The 18,759-nt window shown below is 49.2% G+C and overlaps 1 protein-coding gene across 2 annotated transcripts; it reads left to right on the top strand.

Annotated features, from left to right (window-relative positions):
* On the top strand, positions 1–18,229 carry slc4a2a (solute carrier family 4 member 2a). Of its 2 annotated transcripts, XM_035536081.2 has the most exons (24): positions 1–250; positions 2,648–2,819; positions 5,781–5,967; positions 6,464–6,723; positions 6,803–6,954; positions 7,424–7,641; positions 8,218–8,354; positions 8,634–8,693; positions 9,273–9,453; positions 9,547–9,682; positions 9,754–9,943; positions 10,347–10,452; positions 10,544–10,728; positions 11,367–11,583; positions 12,056–12,259; positions 12,348–12,496; positions 12,592–12,786; positions 12,862–13,047; positions 13,122–13,211; positions 14,215–14,381; positions 14,563–14,816; positions 14,986–15,155; positions 15,582–15,755; positions 16,193–18,229. In XM_035536081.2, exons 2-24 carry the CDS (start codon positions 2,760–2,762, stop codon positions 16,262–16,264), a joined length of 3,750 nt encoding a protein of 1,249 aa, XP_035391974.1. In that variant the 5' UTR covers positions 1–250; positions 2,648–2,759; the 3' UTR covers positions 16,265–18,229. The 2 variants fall into 2 exon arrangements, with proteins under 2 accessions (XP_035391974.1, XP_035391978.1); XM_035536085.2 differs by lacking the exon at positions 8,634–8,693 and having other exon boundaries at positions 2–250.
* Positions 18,230–18,759: the final 530 nt, after the last annotated feature.

The raw sequence follows: 18,759 nt of genomic DNA, 5'->3' as shown, positions 1-18,759 counted from the left end.
GTGAGTGGTGGTCATGGCTGGAAGTGACCTATGTGCGTGTGGATGTGTCAGTGGAAAAGAGGGCGCGTGCGATCGCGAGAGACGAAGAGGGAGGCAAGAATGAGACGCTGTTGTCCAATCGCGATCTTTTGCTGTGTGTGCGCCCCTCCCTCTGCAGCTCGCTCTTTTCTCTGCATGCCCGGTCCAGAAGTTTACCGCCTCACTGCAATGGTGTTCGTGCTCGTGAGCGTCCTGCAGTAAGCACTGTGTGGTAAGCGCGCCGTTTTCCGTCGCTGCGTCTGTGTGGAGGTGAATGAGTGCTTTCTCCCGTGCCGCTAGTCATATGTTCCCTCTTTGCGGGGCAAACTGGATCTACCCCTTCTGTCATTGTCACTCACCCTAGCCCGAACACGTCTTTGTGCTCGTGTGTTTAGGGCTTGTCCAGGCTTCTCCCAGTCTGCAGTTTGCTTTATAGCTCGTCTCGCTAGTGTTCGTTAGGACTCTTCGTGTTTGTGTGGCGGAGGATGTTCAAACAGATCACCGGCAGCCGCTAAAAACTTAACAGCCCTTCCTTCCTTGCACAATGTTTCCTAACCAAATTGAAGTGACTACCCCCCCCCCCCCCAACCATGTGGATAAACGGCCACGCAGCCGTCTTTGGTGTTGTTTCATTGGTCCCTCGATTGAAGGCTCGCGGTGTTTGGACTGTGACTTCCACTGCACGCGGATCGCAGAGCAGTACCGATGATGGTGTGTGCCTTAGACACCCTCGAGCTGTCGGTAACCGACAGTCATTCTGCGGTGCACGGTAACTTATTTAACCTGAGGACAGCTCTTGGTTAGAACATTGTTTAAGTCAGAGGTGTGTGTGTGTGTGTGAGAGAGTGAGTGAGTGAGAAAGTACCTCTTTCCATCAGACATTTTTTCCATCACTATCCACTCATAGTGTAAAAATAACTGAACAATGCAGACAAGACATGAGTATTGAGGTTTTTTCATATTAACCTGCATTTTTGAAATGAAGGTTAATATCCTTTTTATTTAGGAGGTATGTTTGGTTTTCTCTGTCATGCGTCAGATTTGTAATGTAATCTCAGTGTTGTATCTTTAAGATTCTGCTCCCTTCATACCACATGAACTGAGTCAGTGTGATGTTCCCATCCCCTGTGACAGGTTGATAAAGACACTTTGTTCATGAGCAGAGGACTTGAAAGCTACACTAAAAAACGTCTGTTTTGTGATGAACAAAGAAACAGATTCAGATGGTCATCACACCTGTTTGTTTTGGGGTTTTTCTGAGTCTTGAGAAAGCAGATCGTGTCTTGTGTTCTGTAGGTCTTGAACAGTATTCTGTCAGGCTGTCTGTTTCAGAGAGACCAAAGCTCAGAGACCAGTAGAGGGTTGGAGGAAGGAACGTTAATCCACACAGCACAAGCCCTGCGGTGTGTGATGCACTGTTGAAAATATGTCGCCCATTTGCGTCTGCCAATATTACGCTGCACTTGTCAGACTTCACGTGAGTGTCTTGGAAATTGGTCATGATTGAGCCCTTTTGAATTTGTGAAGGATCAGCTAGTATCGGAACCATGGTCACTTGCCTATACTCCGACATCTGGGACAGAGACTGTATAATACATCTTAAACTTATTACTGTGAAATATGGTGGTTAGCTGGTGCACCTAATCATGGCTTCTTTTTCTTTTTGACAGTTTAGGCCATCTGTGATTTTAGGCTGTTATAAACTGGGATTCAGAGACAAAAAGGTTACATGTTCTGTATATAATGAAAGTAAGACACCATCTGTCTGACCAGTCGGCCGTGGCATCAGCAGGAAGGACATCATAAGTGTCATAGGATCTTTTTCCCCCCCGTCATCATTTCGATCAGTCAGGGAATGACAGAGACTTTGTACCAGAGCTCTGACCTTGGTGAGGGGACATCTCTGTGGATGTCTCTGCATTAGGCTCTGTCAGGGAGGGACAGTCCTGCGCGTGCCAAATGAGTCTGCAGCAAAGTGGCGCACCTTTCCTCCCCTCCCCTCCTCTGCCGTGTCTGTGAGGGGTGTACGCGCTCATGAGTGATGAGGGTGTGGTGGACACTAGCAGGGTTTGTGAGCTTTCCTCGTCTTTGGTAGTAAAATCCAGAGGTGTTATTACTTGGGTGGGTCATTGTTTACGGACACTTGCTCTCCCCTCTGGTTGAGGGTAATGGAGACTTAAGGAAGTGTGTGGGACTTGGTCTTACGTGCTGGTTTAGTCTTGCATGTCGGTCTGAGTTCTTGCCTATAAAGCTGCGTTTATAAAGCTGTAGGGTGTCTCAGTGGTTAAGGTACAGGACTCGTAATCAGAAGGTTGCTGGTTCAAGTCCCACCACCACCAAGTTTCTACTTCAAGTTTCTGTTGGGCCCCTGAGCAAGACCCTTAACCCTCAATTACTCAAGTTGTACTCGGACATAATTGTAAGTGGCTTTGGACAAAAGTGTCAGAAAAATGGCATAAAAACCTAAAAAATGTCACCCTTGATGTTGCTGTGATGAAGCCATGTTCACGCCTGCTGTCAAAGTTCATCAGTCGTCTGTAATACAGACAGCTCTTATCATGTAAGGATCTCAGTCTCCAGTGTTTTCAGTAACCTCTAAGAGCCTCTTTTTTCTTTTTAATACATTCAGGTTATGCTGCCCGAAAGCTGCCGGCTGAGTCTGAGCGAGAAAGAAAAAGGCTAGCGGACCAACACACATACACATACCCGGACACACAAGCGCCTGCCCAGCAACGTGAGTGATGAGTGACCCTCACGACTCCAGAGATGCGGCTCCTCCAGCAGGCCTGCCTGGGCACGTGGTGAGTGTTTGGAATCAGCTGATTCGCAATGCTGACTAGCCTGTCTCTCATCCCCTCCACACTGTTGTCTCCTCAGCTAAAGCTTTGCTTTGTGTGACCAAATATGAGCAGTACCTGTAGTCATATAGCAGTATTTGGAAATGGTGGTTAGGATCTAGGTGCAACTCTTTTTTTTTTAAAGGATGACTTTTTATTTTTATTTACTTGCTGTATTGTCACAGGGATCAGTTAGAGTCTGTTCTGTCAGAAGTTCCTCTTTGTAAAGGAGAGACATTACTCTGTATATAGAGCTGTGCAAGGTGACTGCTAAGGTGTGGTGAAGTACCTCATGTTCATGTGAGGTCCATAGAATACTGGGATGAGATGTTTACTGGTGGACACACAGGGCTGTGAAGATCCCTCTAGTGCTGCCAGTGGAAGCAGAGCTCTGACAACTGGGTTAGGGTTAGGGATTAACCTGTAACTCTAACCCTAGAGGTTGAACCCCCTACCCCTAACCCTAGAGGTTGAACCTCTAACCCAGGGCTTTGACGGCTGCTTCAGTCTCATCACCTCTACTCACAAAATGGTGAAAACAGGACAGAACTCTCTGCCCTTTCCTTTTGCTGTAGTTGTTTGTTTTTGCTTGTGTTTAATGCTTTTTGTGTTGGTATTTCCTCATCTATGTCAGGCACAGTTCCTCTCTGGATGAAGCTCTACCCTCCGCCTCCCTGTGGGGGTGCTGTGATCACATTAGTTGCTGCTTCAGGTGTAGCAGGTCGAACCCGTCTGACTTCAGGCACTGAGTCGTGGTGGGCGGGGCTTGGCGCCAACGGCCCAGCTTGTCTGTCATCATGGCTGACGCATGGTGGTACAGCATTCCAACGCAGCTTTGCATCAATCCAGCTTTGGCTTAAGCAGGTTGCCAGGATCACTTGCTTGAGGTTGGCCGTGATGGTGGGGGTGTGTTGCGTTAGAGCATGGGAATACCCGCGTTCCTGCTGGGGAAGCGGATGGCAGTAAGCACCTCACTGATGTGATTAAGTCGTTGGGATAAAGGCGAAATCGCTCTGTGCCTGTAGAACTTGGTGTCTGGTCAAACAGTGGGAGGAAAAATGTAGTTTAAAATATCATCTTGTCCCTATGGAGATAGGCGTGGATGCACCTGCATGCTGTGTTCTCAGAAAAAGATTTGCTGCCAGTGCGCATTGTGTCATGTTAGTCAGGCATCTGTGGTTTGACTGGGCAGCTTCTGGATTAAAGTCTCTACCTCGAGAACTGGATTAAAGTTCTTGGTGTTCCTCTGAAAATGATCTGCTTTGCTGGATTGGACGTTTTTAAGAGCTGGTCTGCCCCCAATGTGGTCCCCCCAGGCAGGTCTCTTGCCTTTCAAGAGTGATATTGGACATCATTTCACTCCATGGTGATTGGAAGACGTACTGACATGTAGCTCATCTTTATATCTTTACAGAACTGTTTACAGTTAATTACCCTTTGGTCCAGTTTTCCAAAACTGGGTCATTACCACATCCATCTTGGAGCAGCTGAGCCTGTTTTGTCACTGCAGCATGGCTAGCTGGCCAAGAATTCCACTGCACCTGTGGTTTTTAGAAATTTGATGCTAGTGCTGTAGCCCTCCCTCTCTGCTTGAGTTTGGGAGACAGTCTCAGAGCAAATGGACTTGTTTGGCTTCCAGGTGAATATTATGGGTTTTGTCAGACAGCTAGAAGAAGGGTCAACTCACACCCACCTTCATCCAGAATGGAGTGGTTGCTCCTCAATAGCAGGTTTCGTTTCAGGTAATGTGTCATTTCACAGAAGCAGCTCAAAATTTTGTGGCGTGACCACTCCCTCTGTCCTCAGAGAAGCAGTGGTACCTGTGGTACTGCAGCGATAAAGTTCAGCTCTGGCTGCAAATCTGTCCAATACTTACTTATACAAATGTGGTGTGTGTGTTTAAAAAAAAAAACACCTTGTAAACATGCATATGTACTTTATGGCATCTTTATTTATTAGCATACAGTTTCTGTCTCACGTTGAATGAAGGTTGTGTTTGATGGTGGGGGGGGGGTCACCTTTTAGGAAATTGCAGAAGTGATGAGATCAGTTCATGAGTCATGTGTGCCATCCAACTATAAGTTAATACTGTCTGTGACAGGAGATGATTGACAGAGTAGCTACTTTTGGTTCAGACCAACACTAGTCTTGTGTGACTACAGCAAAGCCCGGCCAGTCATATGCTTATGTGCCATCACTGTTTCAGTCCATCTGTAGTTTTTGCTGGGACTTGAGGAGGCTCTTATCTGCGTTTCTGGCTTCTTATCTATTTTTCTCCTTGAAAAGTGTTCATAGGCGCCAGCATTGATGAACCAAAATCTTTAGAATTTCAAGCCACATACTCTGAGGTAAAATTCCATCGGAAGCATTGTGTGTATCTCCTTTTAAAACTCATCCCATTAAGTATCTTTCACAGCTGACAAACTAACTGTAGTCTTGAGTGAAAGCAGGGGATATGGCAAATCCAGCGTACAGTCACTCCTAAATCTCGTGCTGTGTAGTCGGCCACGTGGGAGTGCTGTGTCTGAGGTGACTGCCACAGTGTTGTGCTGAGTCCCCCTCCGTGTCGGTGGTGCCGGCGGGGCTGGGCTCGTGGGTGTCTGCTCTTCAACATGTGTGCCACAGCCATTAGAGGGTGTGATGCCTCGGACAGGCGGAGCAGACACGAGACAGAAATCCTTTCACCTGTCAAAGACAAAAGCTGCAGTAAACATCATTTTGAATGAAAAGGTGTTATTTCACTTCAAGTTTAAATTTCAGGTCTACGCATATTTGAACGCATTTGAATGGTTTTCTCATCAGAGAAAACAATGTTTCGTCTCCCTCTAGTGACAGTTTGCGGCTAGTGCATGCTGTACTGATTTAGCTGGTATAAATGCCTAAACCAAAGCATTCCTCCGTCCTTTTTTTTCTCATGAATTTAAGATGGCTGTAGTGCCCCAGCTGGCTCAGCACCATGGCGACGACAATGACGACGACGATGATGACGATGATGATGATGGTGGAGACCTGAACAAGACTCTGGGAGTGCAGCGTTTCCAACAGATCCTCTCTCCTTCTCCGCGTGTCCTGGCCGAGCAGCACCGCGTATTTAACGAAGAGGACTTTGAGTGTAAGATTGGCGTCCCTCTGCGTTGTCCCTCCTCCGCTGTGGCACAAGCTGGACAGTGGGTGGGGCCTCTCCATACCTTGCTGGGAAGTGGGTGGGGCTATCACCATGCCCATAAAATCAGATTAGAATAATGAGGTACTACTTAGGCTATTACTTTACTGCCAGAAGTGAAGAAAACAGTTTTTTATATATGCAAGATATGGTTCAGGAATATCTCACAGATTTCCACTACTCTCTGTTGTAAACCACATGCGTTCTCACTCAGATGTACATTGACCTCCTGCTTCTACTGAACAGCACACATGCACTCATGCATCTGGCGTTTCCACAAATGTAGTGTTTTCATTCTATTGATGTACTGGCAGAAAGGCATTGATGTTGCATTAAATCACAAATGCCAATAACTTTTTCAGAATATGGGGCCTTGTTTGACCATCACATTCTCATAACTGTGTGTGGGGCTTCTGTTGAGTGTGAGGTATTTGCCTTTTGCCAGACCATCGTCACTCCTCCCTGCACACCCACCACCCACTCTCCAAGCACCTCCCCTCAGAGGGCCGCCGGAGGTCGAGCGGGAGGAGGAGGAAGACCTTGGGACGCAAGAGGAGCTCGTCTAATGGCAGTGGCGTCCCCCCTGTGGAGGAGGATGAGGAGGAGGATGAAGGAGAGGAGGAGTGGTACAGCCAGCAAGACGGAGAAGGCACCACCACACCTACACCCAACACAGGCACGGACATGCACACGGAGGAGGTGCAGGTACTGCACGCACACACACTTCCACAGAATGATGGCCAGCTGATGACTGTGGACTGATGACCCTCTCCGTGGTCCACAGGTCTTTGTGGAGGATGAAGAGTGTGGCATCACCACGATGTTCCGGAGCAGGGAGCCGGACGCGCCGTCCCGCCAGAGCTCCATCATTCCTCAGCTGGCACTGCTCAGCCGCCGAAAAAGCAGCAGCAGCCTAGACGACGCCCCCGTACCACAGTGAGTGCAGGCACACGCGTGCACGTGTGCAGGTGTGCCCGCGTGCCCTTCACATGCATGCACGTGTATCCAGGGGTGTTCCCCTAGCTTTGAAGTGGGCTCTTTACGTACCTTCAGCTGTGATGGACTATATGTGAGAACGTCACTAAATTAACCCCAAAACTCTGACTGCTTCCTGAAGTGGTCATGTCTGAGCGTTACGCTGTAGTTGCCTCTTGCGTAACTCTGCTTAAGGTGATCGTTCAGGGAGGGTATTAAAGGGCGTATGGGGTCCAGATCCGATGGGACTGGACTAACGAGGGCTCGACGTCATCATATCGACCTGTTCCTTTCTGCTGCCACTAAGCCGGGGCGTCCCACGGGAGTTCTCGGCAAAAACAACCACCAGTAGCTTTTGCAGAACTCGAACAGTCGGGGGTTTCCTTCTGCTACCTCTTTGGACTGACCTCTGTTCCTTCCATCACCATAGCAACGGGGCCAGTGCCAGGAGGGCGTCTGTTCCATGCATGCTCCTGCCTGGGTCTCCCGATGGTGTGGGCGGCTTGAAGCCGGGCCGCTGTTACGACCTGCAGGAGCGCCGTCGTACCGGGGACCTGACTGGCCCCGAGCTGGGTGCCCAGCACCACGCCGCCACTGATGACACCGAGGCCCAGACATTAGCCATCGCCGACCTGGACGGCATCAAGAGTGAGTGTGAGATCGGACTAGGTGTCTGTGTGCGCACGTGTGTGTGTGTGTGTTCGGTGTGAAGATGTGCTGTGTTCTCAGTGACACCATCACCAGGGTTGTATGAATGTCATCTGGCTGTTGCCTAGAGACCAGCTGGTCGTGTTTCTACCTGCCGTGTTTTATAAAGGACAAATCAAGTTTCAGTCAGTCCATCAAACCATCCATGGCAGCGCTTCAGAAATGTGGGCCTTTTGAATGTGGGCCTTTTGACCCTCCACGACTCTACAAATTTCACTTTCACAACTTTTTTTTTTTTTGTGTGTGTGTTTTTGTTTTTTTTTCCTGGGGTGTGCGTGACGCACACGGAGTGAGGGAGAATTAGCTGTGTGGACAACATCATGTTTAAGCAATGAAGTCCAAAGAAATCTGTACTAACACATAACAGCTGTAGAGAGACTGATTCTTCAGTGTGGATCAGGCTGATGAAGACTCGGGTGACACTGTGTCTGCTGATGACGGAAACTTCACAGTCTGTAGGTGAGGGGGGTGTTTCTCCCTCTCACGGTTTTTTCTTTTTTCCACTCCCTTTGCCAGGTCACCGGTTCGAAGACGTCCCTGGGGTGCGCCGTCACCTAGTGAGGAAGAGCAGTAAGGGTCAGGTGGTTCACATCAGCAAGGACCACAAGGAATCCAGCGGTCGGAACCGTAAACTGGACAGAACCCCTCACGAGGTCAGCCCCCCCCCCCCACACACACACACGGGGGTTTTATCTGCAGACATGTATGAAATGTTTTCATAGGGGTGTACAAACAGTATGACGTTTCCATCTGAGTGGTGTAGAGAGGGTTGCATAAAATGCAGCACGAGTGTTTGTGTGTGAGTGAAAGTTTGATGCTAAGAGGAGAGTGGAGGCAGAGGCTATTGCAGGTGTGAGGGTCTTGGGGTGGGCAGGGCCAAGGGTCTGTTGGGTGGGCGTGGCCGAGTGGCTCACTCAGATCTTCTTTATCAGAGGAGCTCGTGGCCTTGCGTCGGGAGCTACAGCAGGGCTCGTGCGGCCCGGCAGCTGAAGGTATGAGCACGTCCCAGCAGGCCGAGAGACCCACTTCTAACTTTGCACCTTTACCTAAAGATTGTGTGTGCGTGTGTGCGTGTATGTGGAGGATTCTTGGCATGGTTTTTGTGCACTATTAGTGCTTTGGTGTGTTTTATGGAACACTGACTGGTCACTCTTTGGCAGGACTTCTGGATAATCCTGGCATGTCAACATAACCGATATTCCCGTCATTTGTGTCTAATTGGTGTCTGTCTACTATTAACTGTGAGGTCGCACAACTAATTTCTGCAGTGCACCATTGACCAGGTTTAAGGAGGACAGCTTTGATTGGGGCTGACCGAGGTCCCACATTGCACATGCTTACCCGTGCATGGATGGGCAGTACGTCTGGAGGAGGGGGTGTGTTGTGTGTCCCCCCCCCCCCCCCCCGCCTTTAACTACATTTCTAGTGGAATTTGGAAAATGTGCTTTTAACCCTTCCAGATCTGTTGTGTATCCTGACCCTGGATAGAGTGAGACCGGGTGAGTGTGAGGATGATCGTGAACCTGGGCAGTGACATGTAATCGGATCCCCGTGCGTGTGTGGTGGTCCAGGTGTTTGTGGAGTTGAACGAGCTGGTGATGGATAAACACCAGGAGATGCAGTGGCGAGAAACCGCTCGCTGGATCAAATTTGAGGAGGATGTGGAGGAGGAGACGGACCGCTGGGGCAAACCGCACGTGGCCTCCCTGTCCTTCCGTAGCCTGCTGGAGTTACGCAGGACAATCTCGCACGGTGAGCTCAGACACGCCTGGACACGCACCCTTGCGCTGAGTCTGGGCAGTTACAGACAGTGGAGAGGTCTCACCTGTGCGTGTGTGTGTCCAGGGGCTGTGCTCTTGGACCTGGACCAGAGGACTCTGCCTGGCATCGCACACCAGGTGGTTGAAAAGATGATCATCTCTGACCAGATCAGAGCAGAAGACCGAGCCAATGTCCTCCGAGCTCTGCTCCTCAAACACAGGTCAGTAGTCTCACACTCACACACACACACACGCCTGTGAGGGCATGACTAAATCTATGCTCTCTCACCAGTCACCCGAGCGATGGAAAGGAGCACAGCTCTTTCCACAGGAACATCTCAGCCGCCAGCCTGGGCTCTCTGATGACTCCTCACTATAACAACCATAACTCCGCCCCTCTGGAACCCACTGCCACAGACCCACTCATGGGTGGAGCGTCAGACTCGGACTCCCACATCCGTGTTGACGTTGAGAAGAATGAGGTACTGGACCCTGTGTTTCTGCTTGGAGGGAGGGGGTGTTCAAGTTCAAGTTTGGTTTATTTGTCAGGTACATAGTCCTACATGGTATAACTCACAGTCAAATGGTTTTGTGAGTGCTCTGTCCAGACTGAGGAAAGAAACAGGCATGCATAAAGAAATGTATATATCACACACACACACACACACACACACACACACACACACACACACACACACACACACAAATGTATAACAATGTATGTACAATATGTGTATATATACACAATGTAAATATGGATATGGTGGGTGTGTCCCTGACCCTGTGTTCCTGCTGGAGGGTATGTGTGGGGTATGACCCTGACCTTTTGTGTTCCTGCTGGGGGGGTATGTGTGGGGTATGACCCTGACCTTTGTGTTCCTGCAGAAAGAGGCCTCCTCAGCTGTAGGCATGCACAGGTCCAAATCCAAACATGAGTTGAAACTTCTGGAGAAGATCCCAGAGAATGCAGAGGCCACCGTCGTACTTGTGGGTATGTGAAGTACCGCTGCAGAACGTGCCATGCAAGACCCTGCACTGCAGGCGCAATGATGATGACGAAGATGATGTCTGAATGTCCACAGGCAGAGTGGACTTCCTGGACCAGCCCTCCATGGCGTTCGTTCGGCTGCAGGAGGCGGTGCTGTTGGAGTCTGTGCTCGAGGTGCCCATACCGGTACGGTTCCTCTTTGTGCTGCTGGGCCCGCCCATCGCCAACATGGACTACCACCAGATCGGCCGCTCCATTTCCACACTCATGTCTGATAAGGTGAGGTTGGAGGGCTGGACAGTTTCACAGTAGTAGTGACAATGGGGCTTGGGAATGAGATTTGAATAGGGCTCTGTTTCCCTTAAGCATTGTAATGGGGGGGGGGGGGGGAGAGAGAGAGAGAGAGAGAGAGAGAGAGAGAGAGAGAGAGAGAGAGAGAGTGTGAGTTCAGTGTGATGCTCTCTCTACCAATTAACACTGATCTTTGTGTCACGACTCTTTTGGGGAACCTGGTTTACACCAGTGTGGGGTGTTGTAGCGTGTCTGATCTGCTTGGGGAGATGGTGTGTAACGTGTCTGATCTGCTTGGGGAGTGGGGGCATGACTTGTCTGATCTGCTGGGGGTAGGGGGGTGTGTAACATGTCTGATCTGCTTGGGGCGGTGTAAATGTGTCTGATCTGCTTGGGGGGCGGTGTAAATGTGTCTGATCTGCTTGGGGGGAGGTGTAAATGTGTCTGATCTGCTTGGGGGGAGGTGTAAATGTGTCTGATCTGCTTGGGGGGCGGTGTAAATGTGTCTGATCTGCTTGGGGGGAGGTGTAAATGTGTCTGATCTGCTTGGGGGGAGGTGTAAATGTGTCTGATCTGCTTGGGGGGGGGAAATGTGTCTGATCTGTTGTGCCGCCGTGCCCCCCCAGCACTTCCACGAGGCAGCGTACCTGGCAGACGAGCGGCAGGATCTGCTGACGGCCATCAACAGCTTCCTGGACTGCAGCGTGGTGCTGCCACCATCGGAGGTGGGCGGGGAGGAGCTCCTCCGATCCGTGGCACGCTTCCAGAGGGACATGCTCCGCAAAAGGCACGAGCAGGACATCAAGATGCAGGCCAAGGAGCCCAAGAGCCCCGAGGACGAGGGTACGGGACTGAGACGTGGGACCGAGATGCACGCTCGCTCACCTGGTCTTATGGAAGCTTTTTGTCTCACGTAACCCTCCAAAGCTCAGCCTCTCCCTGTCTGGTGAGAGTGAGTCAGGGGTGGCGAGAGAAAAAAAATTAACTAAACGTTTTTGTATAACTGCTAATTACTTTGTTTTTAAAGTGTTTCAGGTTTGAGTGAACTAAGAAAAAGAACCACTGATTACAGTTTAATCGAATTAAGAGCAAGCATTTGCTTTTGATACTAAAGCAAATTTAAACAAACTTTAACTCGGGTGTATTTTTGATTGCTTGACTTTTAAAGCATTGTCATTTGTACTTGACTCAGTTGTCGGTCGTTATCACCCTCATCAACCCTGTAACGAGCTCATGGTGGTTGGTCGTTATCGCCCACATCAACCCTGTAACGAGCTCACGGTGGTTGGTCGTTATCACCCTTGCTTTTGCTCAGCTCTGCTGCCCCCGTTTAAACCTCGCGACGACCCCCTCCGGAGGACCGGGCGCCCATTCGGCGGGGTGATCCGTGACGCCCGGAACCGCTACCCCAAATACCTCAGTGACTTCAGGGACGCGCTGAACCCCCAGTGTATGGCTGCCGTCATCTTCATCTACTTCGCTGCCCTCTCTCCTGCCATCACCTTCGGAGGACTGCTGGGTGAGCCGAGATCCCGCCGTTGACACTTCGACTATGACTGTCATGTACTGTGTTGGGAGACGGCCTTTGTGTTGTATCGAACGCGCAGGAGAAAAGACGGAGGGTCTGATGGGTGTTTCGGAGCTGATCATTGCCACTGCCGTGCAGGGGATCCTGTTCTGTCTGCTGGGGGCCCAGCCGCTGCTGGTGGTTGGATTCTCCGGACCACTGTTGGTGTTTGAAGAGGCGTTCTTTTCTGTGAGCGTATCTCGTGTGTCCTCTTCTAACGTGAGTGTGTGTGCACGCATGCACACACAGAACTCATCGTGTTTGTGTGTGTGTGTGTGTGGTAGTTTTGTAAGTCCTATGAGCTGGAGTACTTAACGGGCCGCGTGTGGATCGGCTTCTGGCTGGTGGTCATCGTGGTGGTCATTGTGGCCTTTGAGGGAAGCTTCCTGGTCCGATTCGTTTCCCTCTTCACCCAGGAGATCTTCTCCTTCCTCATCTCCCTCATCTTCATCTACGAGACCTTCTCGAAGCTCGGCAAGGTCTGCCGCCCATCCTCTTCCTCTGGTGTAACTCTTCAGTCTTGTAGATGCTGAACCTGCCTCCCTCTCTCCCAGATCTTTAAGGAGCACCCTCTCAGTCCCTGCAACACCTCGGTGGTGAACAGTACGTACGCCGGGCTGCCAGGCAGCGTGCTGAACCAGCCCAACACAGCGCTGCTGTCCTTGGTGCTCATGTTGGGGACTTTCTTCATCGCCTTCTACCTGCGCAAGTTCAAGAACAGTGCCTTCTTTCCGGGCCGTGTAAGTGTGCAGTGCTGCGCCGTGACCCAGGACCAGTTTGGGGTCCGTTAGCTGACACCTCTCTCCTCCCCCAGCTCCGCAGGGTGATAGGTGATTTTGGAGTTCCCATTGCGATCTTCATCATGGTCTTGGTGGACTACAGTATAAAAGACACTTTCACACAGGTGAGTGCTCTTTAAAAGTAAATATTTAAATGTAACCTGTCATACTGTATCGCCCGTCGTACATATGGCAGAGAAGAGCAGAGTGTCCCTGGAGCTTTATCTGACGCCAGGTCTGCATTTCTCTGGTAATGATCCGATACCGATATCTTGCATTTGGATGTCGCCCGATATCCATACACATCCAATATGTCTTTATTAAAAACCACGGTGGATCTGTAGTTTAGTTTGGGGGAATTGTTTTCTGTAAGATGTGAGGGCTTTCTCTGGGGTCTTGGGCTTCGGTCCCTGTCTGGGTGGAGTTCTTCCTGTGTCTGTGCGCTTCGGTCCCTGTCTGGGTGGAGTTTCCATGTTCTGTGTCTGTGTGGGTTTCCTCTGGGGTCTCTGGTTTCCTCCCACAGTCCAAAAACATGGAGTTTGTGTAAATTGGCTATCCCAAATAAACTGTCCTGGTAGGTGGGTGTGGGTGTGTTTACATGTCCAGTGGCGGATGGTGTCCTGGGTGTTGTCCTCTTTCCCCTCCCTGTACTTGATTCAGACCCCCAGGGGGCTGTGGTTTCTTGTTGAGTAATTAACATATACACTGTGTGTGTGTGTGTGTTGTAACTAGCCCAGGTCTTATCATGTGACCTGCTAAAGGTTCTCACGTGTTGCTGTGTTCATTTCAGGCTGGATTTCTGATGGTGTTGGATTGGTTATATCAATATCTGATCCAGCATTTGTGTCGATATTGGCCTAATTGGCCCCATCTCCACCCAAAACATAATGAATTAATTAAAATGCTTTCATTTGATAGTCATGACTGACTGACTGAGTGTGTTTTTAACCGTGCCGGTTTGTCCCTCATTGTTGGCACCTAGCATGACCTGAAGTGTGCGTGTGTGCGTGTGTGCGTGTGTGCGTGTGTGCGTGTGTGCGTGTGTGCGTGTGTGCGCGTGTGCGCGTGTGCGCGTGTGCGCGTGTGTGTGTGTGTGTGTGTGTGATCAATCGCGCTCTCCCTCTGCAGAAGCTGAGCGTGCCGGGCGGCTTCAACGTGACGAGCCCTGAGAAACGTGGTTGGTTCATCTCTCCGCTGGGCTCGGGCGGACAGTTCCCCCTCTGGATGATGGTGGGCAGCCTCTTGCCAGCCCTGCTTGTGTTTATCCTCATCTTCATGGAGACGCAGATCACTACGTGAGCCCCATTCCCAGCTGTCTCCTTCAGAGGAGGACTCGCGTTCACTTTATTACAGTTCTGATTTAAGATACTTGACTTCTCTCAATGGATCTGACTGGTTTTCAGGTTCTTTTGTATTTTAAGGTCTCTCTCTCTCATATCCCCCTTCTCTCTGTGTCGCTCCCTTTCTCTCTTTCAGTCTGATTGTGAGTAAGAAAGAGAGAATGCTGATGAAGGGCTCTGGCTTTCATCTGGATCTGCTCATCATCGTAGCCGTGGGTGGGATTTCGGCGCTGTTCGGCCTGCCGTGGTTGGCTGGGGCCACCGTGCGCTCGGTCACCCATGCCAACGCCCTCACGGTCATGAGCAAGGCTGTCGCTCCTGGAGACAAACCCCGTATCCAGGAAGTGAAGGAGCAGCGTGTGACGGGACTCCTGGTGGCGGTTCTTGTTGGTGAGTGGGTGGTGTGTGCTGAGAGGTGTGTGTGTGTGTGTGTGTGTGTGTGTGTGTGTGTGTGTGTGTGTGTGTGTGTGTGTGTGTGTGTGTGTGTGTGTGTGTGTGTGTGTGTGTGTGTGTGTGTGTGGATTGGTGGGCGCTGACGGCATCGTCCTCCACTACGCAGGCCTGTCCATCGTGATCGGCGACGTGTTGAGACAGATTCCCATTGCCGTGCTCTTCGGCATTTTCCTCTACATGGGCGTGATGTCACTCAATGGCATCCAGCTGACCGAGCGCATGCTCCTCCTCCTCATGCCCCCCAAATACCACCCGGACCACACCTATGTGCGAAAGGTCAGTTGGCCGTGCCCACTGGCCACAAAACTCCTCCCACTGCACCCGCACGCACGCGTACACACACACACACACACACACACACACACACACACACTGTGCTCATATCTCCCAGCGATGGCCAATATATTCAGTATTAAAAACTGTTATTGCAGTACCTGGGTGCAGAGGTGGAGGGGGTCAGACGTAACGTTAAAGCTCTCAGTGGACAACACCCCTACCTTATCTTCCTTATACATGTCCTTTCGGTTTGTGTTTGTGTTCATCTGTATGTCAGTACAATAAGATCCTTGCTGTGCGTGTAAAAATGAAAGAGAGCTGAAGAACACAAAATATAATAATTTGACCCCCTCTGCCACAAACCAACTTGGTTTTATTATACACTGGAGTGCTGTAGGTCCATCAAGACCCCCGTGTCTCTGTCAGGTGCGTACCCTGCGCATGCACCTCTTCACAGGTGTCCAGCTGGTGTGTCTGGGGCTGCTCTGGGCTGTCATGTCCACTGCTGCTTCGCTTGCTTTCCCGTTTTTCCTCATCCTCACCGTACCCCTCCGGATGTTCGTCCTGCCACGGATCTTCACCCAGCGTGAGATGCAATGTGTGAGTGTATGACACACACACATATATACATGTTGACTTTCTGTAGATGGACCTTGTAAACACCTGTAGGTTAAACTGAGTCAAATGGAGTGACGTTTTGAAGCGGAGTTCATGTTGCAGGTTCATGAACGTCTTTTGGATGCTCCCCCTCAAACTTTTAAAATCCACACTAGGAAAGCTGTTTTTGCTTCCACACTTCTCCCTACATATCCTCAAGGATTAGGTTTGCAGGCGTTAGACTTCTGCTGTCGTGTTGCTTGTCTCCTGTGGGCTAAATCGAGCGCATTTCACTGTACTGTTTACAGTCTTAGAATGTTACTTCCAAATTCAGCACCAGTGTTGGCGCCCTCACTGTGGCTTCTACTGCCCCAGTCTGTGGTCAGTGACCCCTGAGCCTAACACAGGCTCCTAACACAGTGCTCATGTTGTTGCCACAGCTGGACGCGGAGGATGCAGAGCCAACGCTGGACGCGCAGGACGAGTACACAGAGATGCACATGCCCGTGTGACCTCGCTGGTATGTCCGGCTCTCACACGCTAACCTAGTGCTCCAGTTAGAAAGGAGTGTTGATCATCTCAAGGAGTGTCAGTGGAGCGACGGATATGTAGGACCTCAGTGTTTCTCCAACAAGTCATCTCAAGCCAAGGCCGTGACCTTCTAGTGACTGTGTTCCTGCAGCCTTGGTGTCAGCCACACCAAACTCACACCTGAAATGTACTTTTAGAGTTCTCTTTAAAAAAAAATACTATTCGTTGGTCCTTTTTATATTAATGGAAGAACTGTGTGTGTGTGTGTGTGTGTGTGTGTATATTTAACAGATTTCTGAGTGTTAGTAATTGTTTCAGTAAGTCTTGGATAGCTAGAAGTGTTTCCTCCAATATTCATGTTTTGTCCCAGATGTTCAGCGTATCCGTGCAGCTGAGCTTTGTATGTTTGTGTAGTAAATGGAGAAGTCACACTCAGTTACCTGAAGCACTTTATGACCAATCATACAAATGCATCTGCTGCGACCTGTTAGCGTTCCTTTCATTTAGAGGTCGAGGTGATTGTATTTCGTGTATCATGTAGATTAAACAACTCTACAAATATCTGAAAACGTCTCAGCAGCTACACTGCTTTGGGTGCACACTCTGCACCAACAGGGAAAACGCAGCACATCTTATTTTAAAACTTAACATCCTTTAAGACCCTATGTATTTCAACTCTGTTCTGGAGTAAAAGCTTTTGACTACATCTTGCAGCTAATGCTACATATTTACAGCCAAATGTATAAATAAAAGAACGTGGTGTTTTTTTTAATAAGAGTTGTAGACATGCTGTAACGTGAATTCAGCCATTGACTAAATAGGAAAAATTCTACATATGACCGTTGGCAGGCGTAAGTTCACCGTATGACGGTCGTCTGTATTTTGTGACATCGAATAGCTTTGAACTGCACTGGGGAGGTTTGAGTGACGATCAGTAGACTGCCCAAGGGGGTATAAGAGACAAACTGTTTCTAATTTATTGGATGAGTAGTGTGTTAAGTGTTTATGCATATGAGAGAGAGGAGAGAATGATGTCCATTATTTACATGGCCAATTGGTGTAAATGATTAAAATTGTTTTTAAAGGGGACTGTTGCATATGCTGTTCTGATTGATTTGTATTAATTGTAAAGGGTTGCATTTAGTAGTTATTAAGGTTCATAACACAGCTTGATAATGAATTGGCCTGTGTCAGCTAAACTATAACCCCTTCACAACGGCGCAATCCTTTAGTTGCCATTTAATGTACTAATGTGTGAATTGTAGTCTCCAGTGTGATGTCTCTTTGTAGGGAAAAGCCTGTTAAGTGAAAAGCTGGAACATCTATGCAATTGAGATGCATTTAAATATATATATAAAATTGGGTCTCATTTCAGTCATTTGTTTGCCTCTAGTTTTGTACTGTAAACCCATTTAATGGGTGTTCAGTGTGTTGGTTGGTTGGCTGACAGAGTGCAACTGTGTGACTTGCGGTCCAGCTATAATAATCTGACTTTTCCCCCCTTCTAATTATTGAATGTTAATTGATTCGTGTTTGGTTCTTTGTAATCGATAACGCTGTGTGTGTCTGCCGCTCGCCCTGCTGTGCCTTGACTGTCACTTTGGAATGTGCCGGAAGAAACTGGAGTTGCTTTTTTGCTTAACGGCAAATCAGGCGAGCGCGAGGCCGCAGTGACTGATAATGTACAAGTGCTGCTGAAGACGGAGCGCGAGGCATCTGTTCGCACCGCTACTAGCAACGTGCGCGCGCCCACAGCGTCTCAACATTCCTGTAACGCATCTACGCCGTTCCTGTGCGCCGCGGGTTGTCAGTACTTTCGAGCGCTGTGTCTGTCATTTCTTGTATTGCTGGACGTCTTGTATTCTCATATGCAGTTTTCCTTTTGGTTATGTAGCCACGGTTGCTAAAATGTTCCCAATAGGGATTAAATGCAGTTTATTAAAATACCTTTTGGTGATGAGTGTAATTATTTTCTGCTTGAGGTAATGAAATTAGAGAAGTAATGAACTTGTCAGTCCTTTTGAAAGTAAAATGCTTAAAACTATTTTGCATCCTGGTGGAGAAATCACTTATCCTTGTTTTACGTTGCATAACAGCACTACAGTACTAACAATAACGATACTTTAGTATTAAGTTCACAATTAAAAATAATTGTGATGGTTATCCCTGTTTTAGTTGGCAGACCGGCAGAGCCCCACGCTACACGATTTTACAAGCCATGTGGGAAACCCCACACATCAACGTCATCAGCGTCCACGCGCTACACCTCAGGGGTGTTTCGCGAAGTAACGTGACTTTACAGCTAAACAAACATGACAGATGGTCGTCAGTTTTTGAACAGCTCCATTCTTTGTCGCTTTTGTATTGATGTATTTTACAGCACATGTACAGGCACTCAAGATGTTCTTTCTTCTTAACACACCGACAAGCTCCGCTCACCTCTCACAATGGGCGTTAGTTTGTGCCGTGGGATAAG

The sequence above is a fragment of the Electrophorus electricus genome, chromosome 20 (genome assembly GCF_041902795.1).
Source record: "Electrophorus electricus isolate QZ-2024a chromosome 20, ASM4190279v1, whole genome shotgun sequence".
NCBI classification, from domain to species: domain Eukaryota; kingdom Metazoa; phylum Chordata; class Actinopteri; order Gymnotiformes; family Gymnotidae; genus Electrophorus; species Electrophorus electricus.
Note: the sequence above shows the minus strand (reverse complement) of the source record. Positions and strands in the feature narration are given on the sequence as shown.

Coding starts and splice junctions, on each gene's coding strand:
- slc4a2a (XM_035536081.2), top strand. CDS start 2,760: ATGAGTGACCCTCACGACTCCAGAGATGCGGCTCCTCCAGCAGGCCTG. Junction 9,454..9,546: donor ACGCAGGACAATCTCGCACG/GTGAGCTCAGAC, acceptor GTGTGTGTCCAG/GGGCTGTGCTCTTGGACCTG. Junction 13,212..14,214: donor TAAAAGACACTTTCACACAG/GTGAGTGCTCTT, acceptor CTCCCTCTGCAG/AAGCTGAGCGTGCCGGGCGG.